At 48.1% G+C, this 23723-nt stretch overlaps 3 protein-coding genes across 3 annotated transcripts in view; 1 reads left to right on the top strand and 2 right to left on the bottom strand.

Annotated features, from left to right (window-relative positions):
- SOS2 (SOS Ras/Rho guanine nucleotide exchange factor 2) overlaps positions 1 to 2820 on the bottom strand; it is a 41610-nt gene extending 38790 nt beyond the window's left edge. Inside the window, exon 1 of the mRNA XM_051772097.1 lies at positions 2527 to 2820. Coding sequence (XP_051628057.1) covers positions 2527 to 2613 — 87 coding nt within the window. The 5' untranslated portion in view covers positions 2614 to 2820. The remainder of the gene's footprint in view (positions 1 to 2526) is intronic.
- Positions 2821 to 4981: 2161 nt separating this feature from the next.
- L2HGDH (L-2-hydroxyglutarate dehydrogenase) lies at positions 4982 to 19382 on the bottom strand. The gene is made up of 10 exons (XM_051772182.1): positions 19271 to 19382; positions 18265 to 18380; positions 17089 to 17240; positions 14522 to 14653; positions 13799 to 13961; positions 13225 to 13259; positions 12101 to 12268; positions 10427 to 10584; positions 8787 to 8918; positions 4982 to 7191 (listed from the first exon to the last, which is right to left on the bottom strand). The coding sequence occupies exons 1-10, from the start codon at positions 19345 to 19347 to the stop codon at positions 6996 to 6998; spliced, it is 1329 nt and encodes a 442-aa protein (XP_051628142.1). The 5' UTR covers positions 19348 to 19382; the 3' UTR covers positions 4982 to 6995.
- Positions 19345 to 22984, top strand: DMAC2L (distal membrane arm assembly component 2 like). The gene is made up of 5 exons (XM_051772204.1): positions 19345 to 19471; positions 19641 to 19738; positions 20967 to 21175; positions 21917 to 22088; positions 22427 to 22984. Exons 2-5 carry the CDS (start codon positions 19647 to 19649, stop codon positions 22539 to 22541), a joined length of 588 nt encoding a protein of 195 aa, XP_051628164.1. The 5' UTR covers positions 19345 to 19471; positions 19641 to 19646; the 3' UTR covers positions 22542 to 22984.
- The last annotated feature ends 739 nt before the right edge of the window (positions 22985 to 23723 follow it).

Here is a 23723-nt window from a genome sequence, read left to right as displayed (position 1 = left end):
AAAGATGTCTTGCCATTTAGTTTCATTTTCTACTACCTAAAAAGACTCACACTGGAAGGTGGAATTCAGCACCACCAATTTTAAAGAGTATGGCACTTAAATGAATACAAAATATTGTTCTAAAAGACACATTCTCACCTTTCTTTCACATGTTAAAGTAAGAACTGATGTATTTTACCATTTTTCCCCCATTCATCATGTGTTAAGGGTCAACTGTGTAGAATTAAACTAAAGCGAGGGTTTAAAAGTGTTTGATAGAAAGAAATGACCTTAAACTTGCTGAAATCATGATGAAAGAGACTGGAGCTCTTCAAGGTATGTTCTGGACTTAAAATCCAAGCAGCAAGGAAATATTACATTATCCATCTCCATATCTTTCTGTGTTTTAGAATGAAAGACTTCTCACACCCCAACATGAACAAGGAAAACCAAAACCTTCCCTTCTTTTTTCTGCTCCCAGCTTCTCTCCTTCAAGAAATGCTCATTAAAGGGAAAAGCTTCCAGGAATGGAAAACAGCATCCAGGACATTAAAAATCCAGCTTAGGAGTTCAAAACAACCCCCTACTCCAGGTGTTTGACTAAAAAGTTTCTAAATTTTCTTTAAAATTTTCATCTCAAAGCAACCTGCTCGGAAAGATCACAAGTAATCTGGGATGAGTGGATTTTTAAACCTCTTCAGGACAAAATTACAAACTATTTGAAAACAGGGGTGGTGATGTTTAATAAATTCTGTACTTAACACAAAACCTGATGCTCTCACACTTGGGATTCAGTGCCACACTCTCCTAGAAATAACTGAATAGTTATCTTGGATAATCTCACTATCCAAGTGAAAAAGTAAAGTTTTTGTAAACAAATCAACCCATAAATTTACTAAAATATTCTGGTTTACTCCAGTAACACTCCAGTGTTTATTTTAAAGACTATCTTTTAAAGAATGTATTCAAACTGCCAGTGTCTCCCTGCCTGCAGGAGCTGACAGTGATACAATTTTGGGTTGACTCACTGATACTGTGTGTTCACACAAGAAAAGCACATTAAAGTCCCATTGCTTCATGCTCCAGGGTGGGTCCTGCAGACAGGGAACTTTCCCCAGGGAAAAAAAACTCCAGGATATAAGCAACTACACATTTTTACAAGCAGCCACTGGTATCACAACTCTTATTTTGGAAAGTTGAAATTCCTGCTCTTTCCACCAAAACCAAATGCACAAACAGAAAGAATGGGTAAGAGCAGCATTAATCCACCAATTTTGACACTATCTGTATTTTAGGATGATGAAAACACCTTTAAATTTTAAAGAAACCACATTTGGGAGGATGCTGGTTGGTGTCAAGGTGCTGTTTCAGGTTAGATTCAAGAGGCCAGGAAAAGAACAGTGTGGAATTCTCTAAGACACTGGAAAGCAGCTACTACAAGGAGGAGATTTAGGAATAAAGAGCAGAAAATCCAGGATTCTCCAGCCAGGCAATCAGGGGTTTCTCTGCCAGCCAGAAGACTACTTAGCTGCCTTGTAACACAAGTGACAGAACAAATGCAAATCTTCTATTCTATTGAAAAAAAATCAAAGGGAATCATTGCCCCACAGCATCAGTATATCTATTCTTGGGAAAAAAAGGAGAGAAACCACTCATGAGTGCCTGCAGGACCTGTATCCCAGTCCTGCCCAGCAGCAGAGACCCAGATCAGCTGGTAACTACGAACCGTGGAATAACCCCCAACCTTTGGAAAAGACACACAGCAGGACATCGCTCCCACCACCACCAATTTAACCACTCCCTCCACTGCTGGGGGGGTCCTTCCAAAGCGGGGTGGGCTGGGGGCTTCCCTGCCATGCAGAACACATCCTAAAAGGATAAATTTATCTGCTGTGAGGTTTCCAGCACGGTTTATCTCGTTTACGGAGTGGGAAGATGTGTCAGGAAGCACAGGGTGGCTTCACCCTGCAGGGCAGCCCGGTGATCTCCCGGGTGTTACCCGAGTGTCAGAAGCACCTCGGGTGGGTGCTCGGCGAGGGAATGAGGTTCAGGAAAGAGCCTGGAAAAGCCGCCTGGGGGAAAGGGATGCAGGATGCCATCCCACTGCACATCAGCAGTGCTACCAGGCTGCCCAGAGAAGCCTTGGCTGCCCCATCCCTGGAAGCGTCCAAGGACAGGTTGGAGCAACCCGGTCTAGGGGAGGGTGTCCCTGCCCAGGGCAGGGAGAGGGGCTTCCAGGTCCCTTCCCACCCGAACCACTCTGGAATTCCAGGATTCCAGGACTGCCCTTCCACGATCTCGCCCTCCCCGCGCGAGCCCCGGTTAAGGCAGGGAGCGAACTTTAATCAAGCGAAGGCGAAGCAGCGCCCGCCGGGTCCCTCACCCGCCGCAGCATCCGCACCCGGGGCAGCTCCGCGGGGACACCGGGAGCGCCCGGCGGACCGCCGGGAGGCCGGGGGGGGGGAACCTCCGGGAGGGCCCCTTCCCTTCCCAGCGCTCCCCGGAGCGCAGGTGCCGCCGCTGCCCCCTCCCCGCCGCGGGACTGACCTTGCGCAGGGCGGGCACGAAGAGCCCGCGCCATTTCGGGCCGTTCTCCTCGCCCAGGAACTCGTAGGGCTGCGGCGGCGGCTGCATGGCGGCCGCTGCTCCGCATCGGGGCCGCGCCGCCGGGCGCTCCGCTGCTCACCCGCCCGGCCGCGCCGCCATGGCCCGGCGCGGGGGCCGCTCGGGGCTCGGCGGGGCCGGGGCCGGGGACAGGGCCGGGGACAGGGACGGGCCGGGCGGGGACGGGTCGGGCCGGGCCGGGCCCCGCTCGCTGCGGCCCCGCTGCCGCCGCCGCCCTGCGCGCCTGCGCACTGAGCCCGCAGCGCCCCCCGCGGGCGCCGCCGGGAGCGGGGCCGGCCCCGCTCCGGGGCCTGAGGGTGTTCCCGGCCCGCGGGGATCGCCCCGGCTGGAAGGTGGATCCCCGGCTGGAAGGTGGATCCCCGGCTGGAAGGTGGATCCCGGCTGGAAGGTGGATCCCCGCCTGGAGGCTGTTTCCATCCCCACGTCAGTGTGGTTGCCATCCCGACCCGGAGGCTCCCTGTGGTGTTTCTCCCGCCCTGGAGGCTGTTTCCCGCCGTACCTGGGGACTGTTTTCCTCCCTGCTTGGAGGCTGTTTCCATCCCCGCTTAGAAGTTATTTCCCTTCCTGGAGGCAGTTTCTCTCCCTTCCTGGAGGCTGTTTCCAGTCCTACCTGGAGGCTGTGCCTCTCCCTACCTGGAGCTTGTTTCCATCCTTACCTGAAGGCTGTTTCCCTCCCTGCTTGGAGGTTATTTCCCCACCTGGACGCTGTTTCCATCCTTACCTGGGGGCAGTTTTCCTCCCTACGTGGGTGCTGTTCTCCCTACCCAGGGGCAGTTTCCATCCCTACCTGAAGGCAGTTCCTCTCCCTGCTGGAGGCAGTTTTCCTCCCTACCTGGTGGATGTGCCTCTCCCTATCTGGAGGCAGTGTCCATCCCTATGTGGAGGCTGTACTTCTCCCTACATGAACGCTGTTTCCCTCCCTGCTTGGAGGTTATTTCCCTACCTGGAGGTAGTTTTCCTCCCTACCTGGAGGCTGTTTCCATCCTTACTCGGGGGCAGCTTTCTCCCCTGCCTGGAGGCTGTGTTGCTTCCCACCCGGAGGCAGTTTCCCTCCCTACCTGAGGCTGTTTCCCTATATGGAGGCTGTTCTTCTCCCTGCCCAGAGGCTGTTTCCCTCCCTACTTGGAGGTTATCTGCCTACCTGGAGACAGTTTCTTTCCCTACCTGTAGACTGTATTCCTCCCTACCTGAAGGCTGTTTCCATCCCTACAGGTAGACTGTTTTTCTCCCGACCTGGAGGCTGTTTCCATCCCTACTTGCAGATTGTTTCCCTGCCTGGAAGCTGTATTCCTCCCTACTTGGAGACTGTTTCCATCCTTACCTGGAGGCAGTTTTCCTCCCAACCCCGGAGAATGCCACTGTCACTGTTCCCTCCACCCACTGACCACCCAACTCCAGCCAAACTTCTCCTCATTTCCCTCCCAACAGCATCATATCCAAACCTCACACCTTATCTGCCCCCTACTTCCCATTTTAAGACTGGTCTACAAAAGGAGTGGATAAATTAAATCAGGAAAAAAAAGTGCCTCTCTGCCAGTGAGATCCTTCTCTGTGACAGATTTCCTGGAGGAGCCCGGCACTTCCAGAGGCAGCAATAAATAACTCCTTATGCTCTGTGGCTCAACTTTCCTGCCCCACCAGAGCAGCCTGGGAGGTTCCCAACAAAACACTTATTTCTGGGGGAAGACACTTGATCCTCAAACTGTGAGGAAGAAGAAAAAGGTATTTCCAAGTGTGACCTCGGGATAATTGTGGTGTGATCCACGGACCTGCAGTTCCACGGATCTGGGACCGCAAACTCTTCCCAGAGTCAGTGGTTTAGACAGGGAAGGAATTCCTGGCTGTGAGGGTGGTGAGGCCCTGGCACAGGTTGCCCAGAGAAGCTGTGGCTGCCCCTGGATCCCTGGAAGTGTCCAAGGCCAGGTTGGATGGGGCTTGGAGCAACCTGGGCTGGTGGAAGGTCTCCCTGCCCATGGCAGGGGGTGGGACTGGATGGACTTTAAGGCCCCTTCCAACCCCAAACCAGTCTGGGATTCCGTGATTCTATGACAATTCTGGGGAACAAACTGAGTTTGTCCACACATTTATTCAGAATGTCAGGAATTCCCATCCCACGTGCCATGACAGGCCCAGACCAGCCTCAAGACCAGTTCTGTCTAGTGAGGAAAAGCTGTGAGGTGTGAGAAGCACAGATAAGATAATTTAGGAAGACAAGTTTGGTCATGTGTCCCCCTCCTAAATAAAGTAATTCCTGTAATATAGAGCAATATCCTGCCTAATTCAGGGGAGAATTAGCAAATACCAGTGAAACTTTTCTCTGAGTCAGGAGAAACACATGGATTTTACAGCAATTTAAAAAAAAAAACCCACCACACTATTTTAATCATAATAGAAAAAGGCACATTTATAAAGTCATCAAAATGAATTAGACCCATTTGGAAAATAAATTAATACATTTTCACGCTTCATGGGCAACAAGATTCATGTCTGCAACCCCATTATTATAATCTCTGAAGTCATTTTTTTTTAACGACAGTTTATAACCTTTATCTCTAAAAATATTTATATTTCACAGAATGCTACATCAAGATTCATAATTTAAGTTTCAATTAAACTTTTCCCCAAAATAACCATCACCTGAGAGGAAAGAAACACAGGGAAATGTGCTGACTTAAGATTCCCCCTGGTCTCTGTCTGCTTTACATTTTAATGTTCCTTATTCTGTTAATACATGTCAGGGCCACACCTCGTGTGGGAGGAAGTTGGTTTTGCAACCCTTTTGTAGGATTTACTGTTGAGAGGCAACACTTCTGGCAGGGAGGGAAGAGAGGATTGTTCCACAGTGAGGAGTTTTACACATCCCTGTGGCACTGGAGCATCTGGAATAACTGAATCTCTGCCTCCTGGTATTTGGGGCTCGGAAGAGCGAGCAAAGCTTTGCTTTGAGGGGGTTTGAATTTCCAGGAGTCACTTTTCTGGTAAAGCAGGTGTCACCAGGAGAAAAAATTAAGAAAAAAAAAAGGCAGGTTAAGCCCTTTTTTCCCCTCAGAAGTGTCTCAGCTCTGCACAGTAAAACATCAGCCACACACCTGCCCTCCTGTGCTAACCCACACTTCATGCACAGAGGAGTTCAGAAAATCACTTTTTCATGAAAAATGTGTGTCAACTTGCCTGGTGCAAACTGCCCACAATGATCTGTGTTAGCCAACATCCTGTGAACTTCTGCTTTACAAGTATCAGCAAGCACTTTGTCCCTGAGGCCATAAAATTCTGGTTTATAGCAACTCTGCAGAGCACACCGAGATAACTCAGCTCAGGACCAAGATTATTTGACATCTCTCTCTCCCCAGACTCTTCCAGGTGTATCTCTGATAAAAGCTGAGTATCAACAGAGTTCAGAAGAGACACCAGCACTGTCTGAGCTCCCCCTGTGCCAGCCCTGTGGGAAATGGGAAGCCTCCCTGACTCACCCCTGTTTGGGCTCCCAGGGAAACAACGTGACTCAATTAAGGCAGGTTTCTGGAGCTTCCCTCCCTTCACATTTGCTTTTGCAAAGACCATTTCCTCTGGATTGCTCAACAGCCTGCACTAAGACCAGCTCCTGTTGCATTACCAGTATTCAAAGGTAAAAAAAAACCAACAAACCCACTGAAATAGTTTCTGAGCAGTGCTGATTCCCAGCTGTAAATTAAATGAAAAATGACTGTTTATGTCCATATTTCCATTTTCAGCTCTATAACAAATAGAGGCAGTGATCAGACAGCGTATCTGAATTGCACATCTAAATGGACTTGGGTTTGGTAATCCTTGCTAAGCTTATTTTTCTGTGAAATACTCTACATTCACGTCAAAGGCTCTGAACATTGTTTTCAATCTCTGATAAAACCCTTAATTCCATATCAGTAGGACCCTTAAGCAGGGCTTATCCTTCTATTCCATTACTTTCATGTAATCTAGAGGGCTGTGGGCTCCAATTTAAACGGAATCAGAGAGAAATCACCCAGAGAACCACCCCGTGCCTGTGCTTTTTCAGACCCACCAGTTCTCAGAGGAGGCAACGTTCCAACCAGAGGCACGGGAATAATATGGATAATCCCACCACAGAGGCTCTTCCTGCTCCACCTGTGGTTGGAGACCCTCACGTTGTGCTGGTTCCTCAGCTGGACAAGCCCCCCTTGCAGGTGGCTGGACCTCACCAGGCACCACAGCTCCTTAATCCACGACGCCGAGAAGTCGTGGGCAAAGGAGAACGTTCCAAACGCTGGCCTGGAAAGCACCACATCTCCTGTTTGATCCGTGCCCTTGAGAAGTTCAGTCAGTCCCACATTCCAGAGGGAGAGTTCAGTCAGTCCCACATTCCAGAGGGAAACCTCCCCACGGCTTCCAACCCCTCACAGCTCAAAGCGCCTCTTGGCTTCGTCGGCGATCATGCCGGCGATGGCGAGGGAGGAGGTGGCAGCGGGGGAAGGGGCGTTCCTGACGTGGAGGACCCTGCTCCCGAGGGCCCCGGTGCCTCCATCGAACACAAAGTCATCCACCAGATTCCCGTCGCTGTCCAGCGCCTGAGCTCTCACTCCGGAGGGGCCCCTGCAAAACCAAGGAGGAGCTCAGGAGACGTTTTCCTGCGGCTGGTGGAGATCAATTCCCTTGGGAAGGGGGACAGGGAGGAAGGCAGAGTGTGGAGTCAAAGCCTTTTAGGGGAGCTTGAACACTCGTGAGGCAGAGCAGGGGATGTCTCACAGTCATGGAATCGCTGAGGTTGGAAAAGCCCTCCCAGACCATCCGGTCCAACCTGTGGCCGATCCCCACCAGCCCAGAGCACTGAGTGCCACGTCCAGTCATTCCTTGGACACCTCCAGGGATGGGGACTCCAAACCTCCCTGGGCAGCCCCTTCCAATGCCTGACCACCCTTTCCAGCAAGAAATCACTGCCACAGAACAAGGGCAGGCAGCCAAGCAGAGGATCTTCTCTGTCCTTCCTGGTTGAGAAGTTACTCTCCCACACTGCCACAAACATGCCCTATCTTTCCAAGAAGGAAACCCTTTGTTTTGAAACACCAAACCTCATCAGACATGAATCTCATGCCTCTGGTGAGCTGCCAGACCTGGGTAACTCCTTCTCACCATGGCTGGCCTTTTCTTATTCTGTATTTTCTCCCTGCAAATGTTTGGACAGTTAAACCCTCCTCCATGCACTCAAATGCCTCCTCTTTCCTCACGAGCCTCTTCAGTCCCTTTCTGAACTCCTCTAAATTAGTTTCTCTCTCCACACAGCAAGAAATCAAACACAATTTTATTGAGATGATTAAACTAAGTCACTATTCACTCAGTAGCAACTCACAGTCTGGTTTCCCCTCTGAATTTCATGTTTTGCTTCCTTTGTGAACTCACATTATGTTCAGGCTACTGAATGTGTCACTAGGATAAAGAGGCCTTTTCTTTGTAGGGAATATGTCACAGGAGTTCATTTCAGGCTCTGGAGAGTGTAGAAAGTCACATAACTGTTCATCAAACCTGCCTGTACACAAGCAAATACAATATAGAAGATTTTCCTGTACAAAGTGTCACAGAACGGTTTGGGTTGGAAGGGACATTAAAGCCCAGCTCATTCCACTCCCTGCCATGGGCAGGGACACCTTCCACTATGCCAGGTTGCTCCAAGCCCTGTCCAACCTGGTCTTGGACACTTCCAGGGATGGGGCAGCCACAGCTTCTCTGGGCAACCTGTGCCAGGGCCTCCCCACCCTCAAAGCCAAGAATTTCTTCTCAGTATCCCATCTCACCCTGCCCTCTGGCAGTGGGAAGCCATTCCCTTTGTTCTGTCCCTCCAGGCCCTTGGAAACAGTCTCTCTCCATTTTTTCTGTCAGCTCCTTCAGGTCCTGGAAGGCCACAATTAGGTCACCCCGAAGCTTCTCTTCTCCAGGCTGAACAATCCCAATTGTCCCAGCCTTTCTCATAGCAGAGGTGATTCATCCCTCTGATCATTTTGGTGCCTCCTCTGGACTCACTCCAACAGCTCCATGTCCTTCCTGTGCTGGGACCCCAGAGCTGGAGGCAGCTCTGAGCTTCGGTAACATATTTTAGTGCAGGAAGAGAGAGAGCCCATGCCATGTTTGCCCCTTTTAAAACAAGATTTTCAACAAAGCCCCCGGGTGTTCCTGACAGGAGAAGCTTCCTTTACCTGAGCACATCATTGGTGGTGACCTCAGGGATGAACCTCTGGAGCTGCTTCACCTGAGCACTGAGGGAACAGGCTCTGTACATCTCCCCCACGCCGTAGGACACGTTCCTGAGCACCAGCTTCCACAGCCCACTGCAGGGAGGGAAAAAAATCACTGCAGCAAAAACAAATCTCCCACCAAAATGCAGCCAGGTCCAACTAAAGCTGTCAAAGAAGGCAGCAAATGCAACTGCACGGCGGGAATTCCCATTCCCAGCATCGGGGATCCCATATGCTTTCTATTTGAGGAACATATGTTTGCCCTTCCCTGCTCCAATAAATCTTTTTTTACAGGGATGGAGCATTGCATTTACATTCTCTGGGAATTAACTCTGAACTCCAGTCCTGGAAATGTTCACAGCCAGGTTGGATGGAGCTTGGAGCAACCTGAGATAGTGGAAGGTGTCCCTGCCCATGGCAGGGGGTGGAATGAGATGAGCTTTAAGGTCCCTTCCAAACCATTCTGTGATTCCATGATTCCTTCCTACATCCAGCATTTTTCTCTGGTCCAGTCAAATGCCAAGGGAAGACAGACATGACACCTGGGACTTTTTCCCCACGATCATCCTGAAAAGTTCATCACACTCCTAAACCCCTCAGCTTTCAGTCACTGAATCTTGCTGTGCCTTTGCAAACCTTGTTTGCTCGCTCTGCTTTCCTCAAGTCTTCCCCTATAAAAATCCATAGGCAGTGATGAAGGTGCTTTCAACTATTTACTGAATAAACTGAATTAAACTGAGCTGTTTGACAGAAAGCTCTTTTCCAGTGCCCTGACCTGTTTTTCAGCCTTTCCTTGGATCCTCCATAATATTTTCATATTGTTTTTCAAGTCTAATTTCCAAAATTGAGCACTTGGTAATAAGCATTCCTACAGATCACAGAATCCCAGAATGGTTTGGGTTGGAAGGGACCTTAAAGCCCAGCTCATCCCACCCCCTGCCATGGGCAGGGACACCTTCCACTAGCCCAGGTTGCTCCAAGACCCATCCAAACTGGCCTTGGACATTCCAGGGATCCAGGGGCAGCCACAGCTTCTCTGGGCAACCTGGGCCAGGGCCTCCCCACCATCACAGCCAAGAATTCCTTCCCAATATCCCATCTAACCCTGCCCTCTGGCAGTGGGAAGCCATTCCTTTTGTCCTGTCCCTCCAGGCCCTTGTCCCAAGTCCCTCTCCAGCTCTTTTGGAGCCCTTTTAAGCACTGGAAGGGGCTGTAAAGTCTCCTTGGATCCTTCTTTTCTCCAGGCTGGACACCCCCAGCTCTCCCAGCCTGTCTCTCTCCCAGGAATCCTCTGCAGGTATTTTAATTACACTGTCTGGGTTGATTAAAGTATTACAGTGCACTGGACCAAAACCATTCCTGGAACAGCTCCACCAGCACCTTCTGATGAGCAGCCACATTCCCAGGCTGGCTGAGACATGTCCTGCTGGTTTATGAAAATTCAAATATAAATCACACAAAGCCAAATGCCTTGGAGAATTCCACCTTTCCTGGCACAACTATCTTTAAACACACCAAAAACTCGGGGAAAGCAGGATTTTTAGCGAGAAGTGGATATTTAAAAGAAGACCATCCAGCAGACAAAAAGGACAAAGCTTTACCTGTAGGTTACAGCATCCAAAAAGTCTCCAGTGCTGAAGTCAAACAGGTTGTAGCCCTCTCTCTTAAAGGCCAACACTGCATTAGGCCCAAGCCAAACACTGCCATCCATCCTGGGCGTGAAATGGAATCCCAGGAAGGGGAACCGAGGGTTGGGAACCTGCAGTGGGATTACAGGAGTTACTGCAGCTGCTGCAAACACTAAATTGGGCTGCTTTATTTCCAACCACTACAACCAAATCCCAGTCACTGAACCATAAAATTGTCTCCTGCGCTTGTTTTTCTGCTTGTTAATTGTGCAGTTATAGCCTGTAATTAATTAAAACACCGAAGGTGATTCAGTAAGGTAAGGCTGAATCTCAGAAGGAAAACAAACAGGGGGAAAACTAAAGTCCACACATGATTTCTCAGGATAGAAATCAACCCACAACAAAACCAAAGACACACTAATGCTATTCACCAGCAGCAATTACACTGCAATAAAAGGGACTACACAATATTAGGAAAACCTCACAGGCCTGTATGGCTCAAAACAACCTGCACTCAGCAGCTCTGATTGATATTAACACTAAATATAATAATAATAACAACAACATCAATAATAATAATGCATCTGCAGCAACAACAACAACAACAACAACAATAATAATAATAATAATAATAATAATACATCTGCAGTTTCCTTTTTTGTTCCAGTTCCTCCCTCCCATCCCAAGACAGGATCCTGGATGATTCCCAGGTGAAAAGAGGTCAGACAAACACCCAACACACAGAGTTCCACAATTTTCATAAAGATCCAGCTCATATTCAGAAAGGCAGCATTTCAATGTACTGCAGAAAATGCTACTCCAGGAATTCCCTCTTCTTGCTTTATAACTATACTTTCTCTCTGGGATTGCTCCTCTTCATCCCATTATTTGTCTATTTTAGAGGGGAGAAGGGTTGTCCTTTTCCTCCCATGTCTTTTTTTATGACACAATGCAAAGCTAATTAAAAAATGAGGCTGAGAGGCAAATATTTAAGTCTAGTATTAGTTAATAATCAGGTATTTAACTGGTATTAGAACTGATATATAAGTGGCATTGATAAAATAATAATTAATAAATAATTAATAAAGTAATAATTGGATATTAGCACACAAGATTAAACCCTATGTTTCACCCCAGAATCATTTAGTCTGGAAAAGACCTCCAGTGTCCCCTGTGAGCTTCCTGAGGGTACAGTCAATCCTCTCATTCAGACTACCAATAAATACATAAAACAGGACTGTTATAATTAGTTAAATAATAAAAAAAAATTATATCATAAATAATTAATTACTGTTGTCTCTCATTGAGACTTCTAAATCCTCCCTACAGATTTATTTTAGAACATAAGGAAATAAGCCAGAGTTTTTCTGGACAACGTGGCTTTCATTATGTTTATTTTTCCCCCCTATTAAACAAATAAACAAACAAACAAAAACTCACAAACAAACCAAACCAACTGACAATAACTCCCCACGTGGCACTTCTATATTTTCCTTAAAAATGAAACCAAAAAAATGCTGTGCTGTCAAAAAAATACCCGAATCTTCATCCACGCGTTGAGCATCCCTGACAGAAATAACCCTGGAATTTTGCCCTGTTCCTGCACTTTTAGCAGTTCTTGGAGCCCACAATCCAGGGGACACATACCGGGTAAATGTTCCCTTTCACCAAATAGCACTTTTCTGGTTTCAGCACCAAATAATCCCCCCGGAATGGGACGATCCTGGGCTCGGGGCTGCAGCCACTGATCTCGGAGAGGCGGTCGGAGTAAAGCCCTGCACAGGTCAAAAGGTGCCCACAGGAGATCTCCTCACCCTTTGGAAAAGAACAGAGCCCCAAACACACAAAAATTCAGTATATCTACTTAAAAGCAGCTCAGGAAAAACCACAACCAGGTATGTTTGGTTAAATAAGGCTGTTCATTGATTTCACCCCACAGGGCGGGAGCAGTAATGATGCTTTTTCATATCCAAAAATTCACAGCACACAGATATGGAGGGCTGCTAAATATTTAAACACCTTATAATCTAATTAAAGAAAATCAAATCACAAACTATTACCTCTTTATTTAGCTCACGGTATTTGTTTTTAAATTCTATGGGGTTTTTTTTCTTTCAACCAAAAATATTTGCATTAAAAAATACCAGTATTTGGTGAAGGGATCTTAACAGATTTTGGAAGCTACTTTATAATGAAATAGCAAAAACAGAAGGAAAAAACCAGCAGAACTAAATATATAAAACACTGGAAGGGTTTTGAGGTTGGTTTTGGTCCAGATATTCTTCCTTGAGGGTGACAAGGTCACAACCACATTTCCTGGGCAGCTCTGACTTGCAGGAACACCACCTGCATATGCAGGTGTTTTACATCTGCTTGTGGCTTTCTTATAATAAAATGACAATAAAATGATGCTAAATCCCTCCTTATCACTTTACAGATGCCAAAGCATAAAAGCAAACAGGAAAAGGGGTGTTTGTCACCAAATGGACAAGTCATAAAAGGAATCCTTGGAAAGACAAGAGTAAGATTGTGCAAATAAAGAAGATAAGGGACAGTAAAACACAAGTGAGGCAGCAGAAAAATTACACTTCATTATTTTACATTATTATTATCATCATAAAATTTGAACATGCTCATTGTTAAGAACTGATTGCAGCTGTTTCATTAAATCAGGCTTAGATGATTAATCCACCAGGACTCGAGAAAAAAAAGTCTTAAGGAAAGGAGAAGCAGCTTCCTGTGTGGAATTTAAACTTCTGCTTCGTTCTTACCTTTTTGTTCCTAACAATGACTGGGTACTTCAGTCCTGTAACAGAATTGGACAAGAGAAGGAATTAATGGAAAAAGCAACAGAACATGCAGCTTGTCACCAGGAGGGATTTCTCCTTTGGAATATCTTCAAGTTATGGAACAACTATAGTTGTCATAACTGATGTTTTTGGACATAACTGTATTTATGAATAGGGTTTTTTTTTATTCTTCCACATGTGTGCCAGGACAGATCCAACCTGCCTTTCAGGATAAGGAAAACTCACTATCACAAGAACACACATGCAGGATTCAGCTAAATCTGATTTTAATGGGAGAGAACAACCTTATTCCTCAATTTTACTACTGTTTTCTTCCATCAGCTTGAAATGTTTCAGCTGAAGGGTGACCTGCTTGCAAATAAACCCCAAAGTGAGTTTGCTGAATGCTCTCACTAACATAATTTTGCCTTTTTTCTCATCCCTAGGAGACAGAAAGGTTCAAAAATTCATTTCAGTTAAAACAAACTGAATTTTTGAACAAAATCTTTGGCAAGACTCTAGTAAATGGAGGGGGAAAAAAAAATCCCTGCATTACCATCTTCACTTCCTGGAGAACTTTCTTTAGCCATCTCCATGTTTGTGACTTCAAAATCCATCAAGATTGTCCCCCCTGCTTCCTGGAAATCTTCAGCATAGGACTGGGCCACTTGTTTGTAATTCACAATGCCAGTGTATGGAGAATCAAGGGCCATCAGCCCCTGGAATGGCATGAAAGACAAAGAAGAAGAGTGAAGGCTGGAATATTCCATCTGGAATGATGTGCATTGCCATGAGAAGGGAGTGCTGGTGTCTCCCCACTTGCTCAGCTGGATCTTGATCATACAAAAAATCTTTTAAGGAGTGGAGACAAAATGTTTACAAGACAAAAAAAAAAAAAGGATAAAAAAAGGTTCTTTTCCAGAAAATTTTTGTCTGCTCCTACGACCACTCATAACACCAACAGCGAGATGCCAGATGAAACAGGGAATTTATATCCAGGTTTTCCTTTCAATCAAAGACAGACTCATCGACAACAAATCTGTATTCCATAAACTCCACACGTTTCTCCTGCTGTGAAAACAAACAGGCTGAGAAGTGCTACATAACAACCACTCCTGCAGGAAGCAACTGGACTGAAACTTGGACACAGGAAGGAATTTTCAGGCTCTTCTGAACTTGTCACTAATGGAAATTACCTCAAGGCCAGGAGCATATTTATGTTAAACTATGAAATGTTGTCACCTGAGAAACTGGGCTAATGAGAAGTACAATTCCTTACCCTGCAGAAGGGCTCCTTGGCTTGGATCTCCTTTGCCCCGATGAGTTTCAGCCCTGGGACGTTGTTCTGCAGCCCCCTCTCATACAGAGCTCTGAGCCTCGGAATTTCATCCTGTTCCACGGCTACAATCAGCTTTGGGAGACACAACAAGGCACAGCAGTGAGCAAAACACACAGAGCCAGGGCAGGTCTGGCATCGAGCCCAAGCAACAGGGAATGAGTGAACAGGGAATTACGTAAATCAAGTGTGGGAGGGGAAATGGTTGGTTGCACAAGATTCTATAATTTAATATTATTGCTGACAAAGCACTAATATATTATGGAGAGTGAAAAAACAAACGTTAAACTGCAGTTTTGAGTTACTGTCAATGGGTAATATTTGCTAAAAGTACCACAAGACTACTGTGGAAAGTATTACAGAAACAGACTACAAATCTGAATGTGAAAGAAGAGAATATGAATTTAAAGAGCCACTGGGATGTTTCAAAAATAAATAAAACTGAACTTAACCCAAGAGGTACAAATCTCAGTCTCAGTAAGAGAATAAAGGTATGTTCTGACATGGTGACTGCACCAGCTCCACTTCATTTACCCACATGGAGGTTGCTCACAACCACCACAGGAGGTGGAATACCTTGAATTACCTGTGCCAGGATTGCACAGACCATAATACTTCCAGGCCTAGCTCAGGTCTGGCCCACAGGCATGAAGCTCTCTAAGCCTGGGGCTGTTTTATGTAAAACTTCCTGTAAAGCCTCGCCATCCTCTTCCCTGGAATGAACACTGCCAGGGAAGTATCATAGAATCATGGAATTGTTTGGGCTGGAAAAGCCCTCTAGGATCACAAGTCCAACCATCCCCCAGCACTGCCAAGGCCACCACTGCCCCATGTCCCCAAGTGCCACATCCCCACGGCTGTTAAATCCCTCCAGGGATGGGGACTCCACCACTGCCCTGGGCAGCTGTGCCAGGGCTGGACAGCCCTTTCCATGAAGAAATTTCTCCCAATATCTAATCTAAACTTCCTTTGGTGCAACACATGATCAGAAAAAGCTGTCTTAGCCTCACATATAAAATGATGAAATTCAAAGTTATCCCTCAGGGCCAAGACCTGGGGGTTAGGAGAGACAATCCTATGGAAACAGCAGCCTAGTGATGGCTGGAGAGCCCTGAATTGAATTTTAGGAACAATTAGGAAAAGGATATGAGATAATACAGAGAACTCTAGTATTTCACTGCAGAACTCCAGAGTCTGACCACACCTGGAATGCTCTGCACAGCTCTGGTCCTTTCCTTGTCCCCAAGACACACTGAACTAGAAATGGTTCAGAGCACAAGGACAGGACGGGGAGAGCCATGAAAAAGCTTCTCCAAGAGGAATGACAGCAGAGTAAGACTCACCAGCTGGGAAAGAGGATTTTGGGGGAAGAGGAGATATTAAATTATGTGCAACTTGGAGAGTGTGAGCCCAAATCAGCAGTTCACCACCTCCTTCAGCACAAGGGCCAGGGGCCATTAGGTGAAGGTTGTAGGAGCCAGTTCCAAAGTGATGTAACTCCATGCAGCGGGTTGTTGATCTCTGGAAGTGCTCCTCAAAGTGTGCTCTGATGCAAAAGATTTTAATGGAAAGGCACTTGGAAGAGAAATTCATTGAGAGTTACCACAGACAGAAGAGCTCAGGCTCAGAACATAACCTGAGCTGAACACAGTTGGAAGCTTGGAGAATTAATAATTTGCTTGTCATTTCTCCTTCCTTCCTGGGTCTCTGCTTACAGACAACTTCAGAAACAGGATATGGGGTTGGGGAGACCCCAGACTGAGTCAGTGCAGCCACCCTTCTGTGGTGGGTGGATGTAACATGGGATGAACACGTGGAGCTGGGGCACATCTGGAGTGGTTTTCAAGTCACTGTGACTTTTCAGAGCCTCATGTGCCAGGAAGTTTGGCAAGCACACACTGAAAGTCTGTGTGATCCTTGGAGCTACACAGGTGCCCCTCCGTGGGAGTTGGATTCCACCATTACCTGGGATCAGAGAACTCCCTGAGCTGGAAGGGATCCACGAGGATCATCCAGTCCAACCCCTGGCCCTGCCCAGGACACCCCAACAATCCCAGAGTCCCTGAGAGCATTGTCCAAACCCTCCTGGAGCTCTGGCAGCCTTGGGGCCGTGCCCACTGCCCTGGGGAGCCTGGGCAGTGCCAACCACCCTCTGGGGGAAGAACCTTTCCCTGAGATCCAACCTGAGCCTGCCCTGGCACAGCTCCAGCCATTCCCTGGGTCCTGTCTCTGGAGAGAGAGGGATCAGTGCTGCCCCTCATGAGGAAGTTGTGATTCCATGATTCTATTCCAGCTCAGCCCACAGAAAAGGAGAATTATTATTTAGACCCAGAAAAGCAACTGATTTGAGTTGCTGGAAACAAGGAAACAAAAGGGGATTATTCATCCTGAAGGCAGTAAGTGTTGCAGAAACTCCTATTTTTGGGAAAAGACCACAACCAGGCCTATGCTATACATCACACAGCCTCAGTTTCCAAAGGTAAGGTCAGAACAGACAGGAATTCCTGTACCTTCCCACACTGTTTGTATGGAATTCCCTTCTGGTCACAGTACTGGTAGCAGAGGGCTGCACCCTGCACACACAGCTTGGCCTTCAGGGAGCCAGGGGTGTAGTAAATCCCACTGTGGATCACACCACTGTTATTTCCACTCTGGTGATGAGCTAAAGAGAAAGGAAAATACATTATTAAAACACATTTGTTCACACTTAATCACTTTCAGCTGCCTGAAAAGTGGGTTATTTGAGGTCCTGCCTTAAATCAGCGTTGTAAGAGATGTTCAAATGAGTAACTGCACAGCAAACACAATGAATTCCTCCCTTGGTCTCAAAAGGTTAGAGAAACACTGACACAGCATGACTTGGTTAATGATAATCCATCCCACCTTACAATGTGCTGGATCAAGAGGGATGAAAACCCCCAAAACCCACAAGTTTCTCCTCCAAGAGCAAATAAATAAAATAAATAAGATAAAAATATTTTACATGCTAAAATTAATTTAAAGAAATCTAATTTTGACAATTAAATGTATCCATCCCCTGGGGTTCCTTCAGCTCCCTGCAGGACCTGCCCTTGCCCTTCTACAACCTGCACTGCTCTTTACTCTGGTTGTTCACCCTCCTTGTCCTCTCTCCTGACATTCCTGCACTGCTGGAGCCCCAGGAGTCACACCTGCAGCTCTCAGACAGTGAACATTCAGGATTCTTTAACTTAAAGTTTGACACTAAGTTTAAAGTCTGACTTCAGCTTAAAGTTTGACTTGGAAGTCCCAGCAGTGAAGCACAGACTGATGAAAACTCTGCTTTTCCACTGAAGGATGTGTCCTTGGGAGAAGAGTAAAAGGAATTTTTTGTTAGGGTAAAGCCAGTGGTGCCAGGAAATGAAGATGCTGGTCCCAAGGGGAGAATCATCACGGAATCCCAGAGTGGTTTGGGTTGGGAGGGATCTTAAAGCCCATCTTGTTCCACCCCCTGCCATGGGCAGGGACATCTTCCACTATTCCAGGTTGCTCCAAGCCCTGTCCAACCTGGCCTTGGACACTTCCAGGGATGGGACATCCATCACCCACTTCAGTGACAAGGGCTCTCCCACAGCAACTACAGGGATGTCCATGAAATCCTGAGGTTTTGGCAGCGTGTGCTTTTGGCACAGCCTCTGGAAGGACTGGTCACCTCACCCGCTCCGTACCCAGCTCCTTCTCCTTCTCCAGCACGGCGAAGGACAGCGAGGGGTGACGCTGGATGAGCTCCCGGGCTGCTGCCAGTCCCACGATCCCGGCACCCACCACCACCACGTCAAAAGTGCTGCGGAGACACCGACACGGCCCTCAGGGGAGGGGGAGAGGGGAAAGGGGGTACAGGGAATACAGGCATGTAGGGAACATAGGGGACAGGGGATATAGGGAGTGTAGGGGATAGGGAACAGGGGAAAAGGATAGGGAGTGGGGGAATGGGATGGGGGATAGGAGAAGGGGAAGAGGATGGATATAGGGGATAGGAAAAAGGAGAAAGGGGAAAAGGATAGGGAGTAGCAGAACTGGATGGGGGATAGGAAAAGGGGAAGAGGATGGATATAGGGTATAGGGGATATAAGGGAAAAGGGAAAAAGATAGACAGTAGGGGAACAGAATAGTGGACAGGAGAAGGGGAAGAGGACAGGGATAGGGGATATAGGGAATATACAGGATACAGGGAATAGGGGACAGGGGGAAAAGGTAGGGAGTAGGGAAACGGGATAGGGGATAGGAGAAGGGGAAGAGGATGGATATAGGGGATAGGGGATATAGGACTGGGGATATAGGAAATATACAGAATACAGGGAATATAGGGACAGAGGAAAGGGGGAAAGGATAGGGAGTAAGGGAATGGGAGAGGGATAGGAGAAGGGGAAGAGGACAGAGAGAGGGGATAGGAATAGGGAAAGGGGATAGGGGATATAGAGGATAGGGGATATAGGGAATAGGGTGAGGGGAGAAAGGATATAGGGGATAGAGGATATAGGAGATAGAGGAAGGGGAGAAGGGATGTATATATAGGAGACAGGGGAAGGCGATATAGGGGAGAGAGGAGAGGGGAGCGAGGTGAGGGGAGGGGAAGCGGAAAGGTAAAGGGAAAAGGCAAGGGATAAGGGAAATGGATAAAGGAAGGGGCAGGACGCGGTCCGGGGCGGTCCGTCCCGCTCCCCCCGGTCTCACCTCCTCCCCCGGCTCTGGACCCGCCACAGCGCCGGGGCCCCGCCCGGGCCCGCGCGGCCCCTCAGCGCCGCCGCCATCTTGGGGGCGGAGAGACCGCCCGGCCGCGTCCGCCGAGTCCGCGTCCTCCTCCTCCTCCTCCTCCTCCGCCTCCACAGCCTCCACAGCCGCTCCGCCGGGCCGGGCAGGGCAGAGCCGGCCAAGGTTCGGCCCTCGGGGCAGCCCGGGGGCGGTGACAGACCCCCGCCTGCCGCCGCGGGCCCCGCCGGGAGGACAGCCCCGGTCAGGCCTGGAGGGGGGCGCGCCCCCCCCCCGGTGCTGCTGCTGCGGACGCTCCAAATAATATCTCCCTTTTCTCTCTCTCTTCTCCAAGGAGGTGATGATGGTGTTGGGGAGACTCGTGAAGAAGCCGCCGTCGCCGCCGGGCAGCTGCAGAGGGTTCTGGGGATGGCTGAACGCCGTGTTCAACAAGTAAGAGTGAGTCGCTGGGCAATAATCAATTATCAGGTCCCGCGGGTCCACAGCGCGGTTTGTGGAAGAGAAGAATCAAATCCCTGGGCTGCAGAGAACTTAATGCTCTTCTTTCCCTCCAGATTGCGTGTCGGTGCTTGGCAGGGGGCGTTCCGTACCTGCTTCCCATCCCAAAGCTGTGACCCTCCAGAGGAAGGTCTGTGCTCTGCCCCCTCCATGGAGTGGCCACATGGATTCTGTCCCTAAGTCCTGCTCTTCTTTGACCCCAAAACTCATTTAAACATGTAGCAGAACCAAGCCCCTTTACTTATTCAGAACAGCATCAAACCAGCCCATCACTTACCAAGTGATTCAGCCACAGGAGGGTTTCAGATTTACTTTTGAAAGAGGAAACCCTTCTCTGTGAAACTTTCTCTGCCCGTAACTTTTGCCAGGAGCTAATAGTTTTGCCTTATGTCTTCTGGCTGTGTGGGAAGGGTTGTGTGGTGTAGCTGATTACTGAAACTAAACCAGATGGGAGCCTCTTCCAGGTCTCGGCCTTCATCATTCCTCGCCAGACTAAGAAATGCATCCTTTTCCAGAATGGACCCAAGAAGTTTAACTATTGCTGAAGTGTGGTTTTTATGAAATACTGTAACTGTTGAGAAAAAACAGGCAGCCCAAGGCAGTGGTGGAGTCACCATCCCTGGAAGTTTTCAAGAAACGGGTGGATGTGGCACTTGAGGACATGGTTTAGTGGGGAATGTGGCGGTGGTGCTGGGTTGGTGGTTGGACTTAATGATCTTAAAGGCCTTTCCCAGCCTTAACAGCTCCATGATTCTATGAAAAGGATTTAGGAACGACATACTTGTGACAGGTTTCAAGATGTTTCTATATAATCAATGTCTGAGAGAGAAATTAGCAGTTGTAAAGCCTCTGGGAAGAAAAAGGCGGTTTTTTTCTCTCTCCCTACAGACATGGAAAGAAACAATCAGGAAGGTTAAGTCCAGTTGCATTTGCATTCTTTTTTTTTACCAAAAGCATCTGCCATTTAAAACAAGTTAAAAAAAACTCCTACCAGACTAAGAACCTCACAGTCCAAACGATGACACGTAGACCACGTGCAGTAAATCACACCCTTAGCTTTCTGATATCTTACCACACACATAAGCAGATATTTGCCGTGGAGCTTTTTAATTGCCAAGGGAATAACTTTTCCACCCTGTGGATGCTCTTTGTGTCGTGGCAGGGTGGACTACGAGCGGATCCAAGCCGTGGGCCCCGACCGGGCGGCCTCGGAGTGGCTCCTGCGCTGCGGGGCCTTGGTGCGGTTCCGGGGCTCCCCAAAGTGGCAGCAGGACTACAATGGGCTCCCCACGGGGCCCCTGGGCAAGTACAAGATAGAAGCAATTAATGCCACCGACTCCTGCATCATGTACAGAGGATTTGACTATCTGGGTAATGTGAGATTGTTCTTAATGGTCTTGATTTCAGTTGTGTCAAAGTGTCGATAACTGTGTCATTGTCTCGTTCCTTAGCAAGGTACTGAGAAATCTCTCGTGGGGTTTTTTTCCCTTAAAATGGCTTTATGAGTTCCTAAGGTTTTGCTGGAGGTGTGTGATTGGGAACTTCATCAGCCCTTGCCTGAAATGTCCGTAGCACTAAGGAAGTGCCACGAATTTTGATGAGCTGGAAGCAAAAAGCACTGTAAATATTCTTTTTCTTCTACACCAAACCATGATTTTGGTGCCTCTGAAGTCATAATTCTGCTTGTTCTCCAGGTATTTATGACGTCTTCAAAGACAAAAAGCAAACACTTGGTTTCTTAGAAAAGATTAAAAAGGTGTTTCAGGTCTCCTTTAAACAGCAGAAACCAAAATAGGCAACAGTTACTGTTATTATTATTTTTTCATAGCAGGGGACCTTGAATTTCCTGCATTAGCACATTTCTGTGTCAGTCATTGTTTATCACCCAAACTTGTAGGTTTTTTGTGACATGCCCATGCCAAAGCTCTTCAAATCTTACCAAAAGGGTTTTCATTTATTTGAAGTACCACAAGGGGACTTTGGAGATTCATTGTGTGTTATGGCCCCATGTATACAGGAACTTGTTGCTGGGTGGGTTTGGAGGCAGAACTTAACAACCAGCACAGGATGGTCCTGGCACTCTGAAGCAAATCCTTGTTTTTATCTTTCCAGATGGTCTGGAGCACGTCACGGATATCAGGCTGGAGAAGTGCATGTACATCCAGGACGAGTGTCTGCAGAGGCTCAGCGAGACAAACAACCTGCAGAAGAGTCTCCTCCAGCTGAAGATCATCTCCTGTGGGAATGTCACAGACAAAGGCATCCTTGCCCTTCACAAGCTGACGTACGTGAGCCCCTCACCGCTTCCACAGCCCCCTTGTCCCAGGCTGGTTTGGGATTGTGTTGGGTGGGGGAGCTGGAGTCTGGCTGTTCCAGATGTGTGGGGCTGCTCCCTGTCACAACATCCTCTCATGGAGGTCTCAGGGCAGACCTGAGTCCTTGGGCATGGGATGCACTTGGATACTGCACCTCTGCAGCTAAAAACCTCAAGCACCCACTTCATAAAAAGCTTCTATTATAACCAGTCACCATTTAAAATAATTACAGTAGAATGATCCTTTCTCTAATTTCTTCGTGAGCAGTTAAATAGTAGTTGCTGATTTTCTTTTTAAATATTTACAGGAACCTTGAGTATTTGTATCTGAGTGACCTTCCTGGAATCAGAGAGAAAGAAACCACCTTTCACGCCCTTCAGCAGGCGCTGCCAAAGCTGGAGCTGGAGCTGGACTTGGAATAAACACGACAGCACATGACTGAGATGTGACTTCCTAGTATTTATCATATATTGCATAAATTAACTTGTAGATGCTGCTGTATTGCCAGGTGTGAAAATAAGCCCAGCTCTCCCAGTGCAGCCTCAGAAAGCTGCATGTGACCTTTTCAGAAATTATGCACTGAAGTTTTGTTAAGCTTAAACTAAGTGGTGGATAGCAACAGGGAAGGCAGGTGTCTGTACAGTCACGTTTCCTGTGTCCATAGGGAGCTGTTAATACCTCAGTGAGAAGTGTTCAGCTATTTTATTGCACAGAAATAAAGTGGCAGTGACAGTGGGAGTGAAGCCGCAGTGCTGGGCGCGGTCGGTGCCGGGTGTTGGTGCTGTGGGAACAAGGGCTGTTCACTCTCAGAGAATCCCGCCCGGTCGGTGGGAGCTGATTTAATAAAAGAGGTCATGGGCCTTTTTTTGTGTTATTCATGCTTTGACTTCTGTTGTGTGGTTGCAATGGAGTCATGTACAGGCAGGCAGGGTCACCTCCTCAGGAACACTGAATGGAGCACGGCTGTCTGTGGCAGAGCAGTGGCTCTTGGATACGCCCTTGTGCACATTTTTGCCGTGTGCTGACATGGACTGAATGAGTTCTGGGCAGCTCTGTAGCTGCATCCTCATCACTGCTGATAAACAGAATCACTGCATCAGTAAGGTTGGAAAGGCCTCCAAGACCATTGAGTCCAAGCATTTCCCCAGCACTGCCAAGGCCACCACTGACCCATGTCCCCAAGTGTCACATCCACGTGGCTTTTAAATCCCTCCGGGGATGGGGACTCCACCACTGCCCTGGGCAGCTGTGCCAGGGCTGGACAACCCTTTCCATGAAGACATTTTTTATAATATCCAACCTGAGCCTCCCCTGGCACAGCTGGAGGCCGTTCCCTCTCCTCCTGCCCCTTGTTCCCTGGGAGCAGAGCCCGACCCCCCCCGGCTCCCCCCTCCTGTCAGGGGGTTGCAGAGCCAGAAGGTCCCCCCTGAGCCTCCTTTTCTCCAGGCTGAGCCCCCACAGCTCCCTCAGCTGCTCCTGCTGCTCCAGACACTTCCTCAGCATCATTCCCTTCCCTGGACACACTCCAGCCCTTCAATGTCCTTGTGAGGGGCCCAGAACTGCCCCCAGGAATGGAAGTGCCTCAGCTGTGCCAGCACAGGGGG

Source organism: Manacus candei, unplaced genomic scaffold, assembly GCF_025592945.1.
Source record: "Manacus candei isolate 608988 ecotype Guabito, Panama unplaced genomic scaffold, ASM2559294v1 h1tg000150l, whole genome shotgun sequence".
Lineage (NCBI taxonomy): Eukaryota > Metazoa > Chordata > Aves > Passeriformes > Pipridae > Manacus > Manacus candei.
The sequence above is the reverse complement of the archived record's forward strand: the minus strand, read 5'-3'. Positions and strand labels throughout refer to the sequence as shown.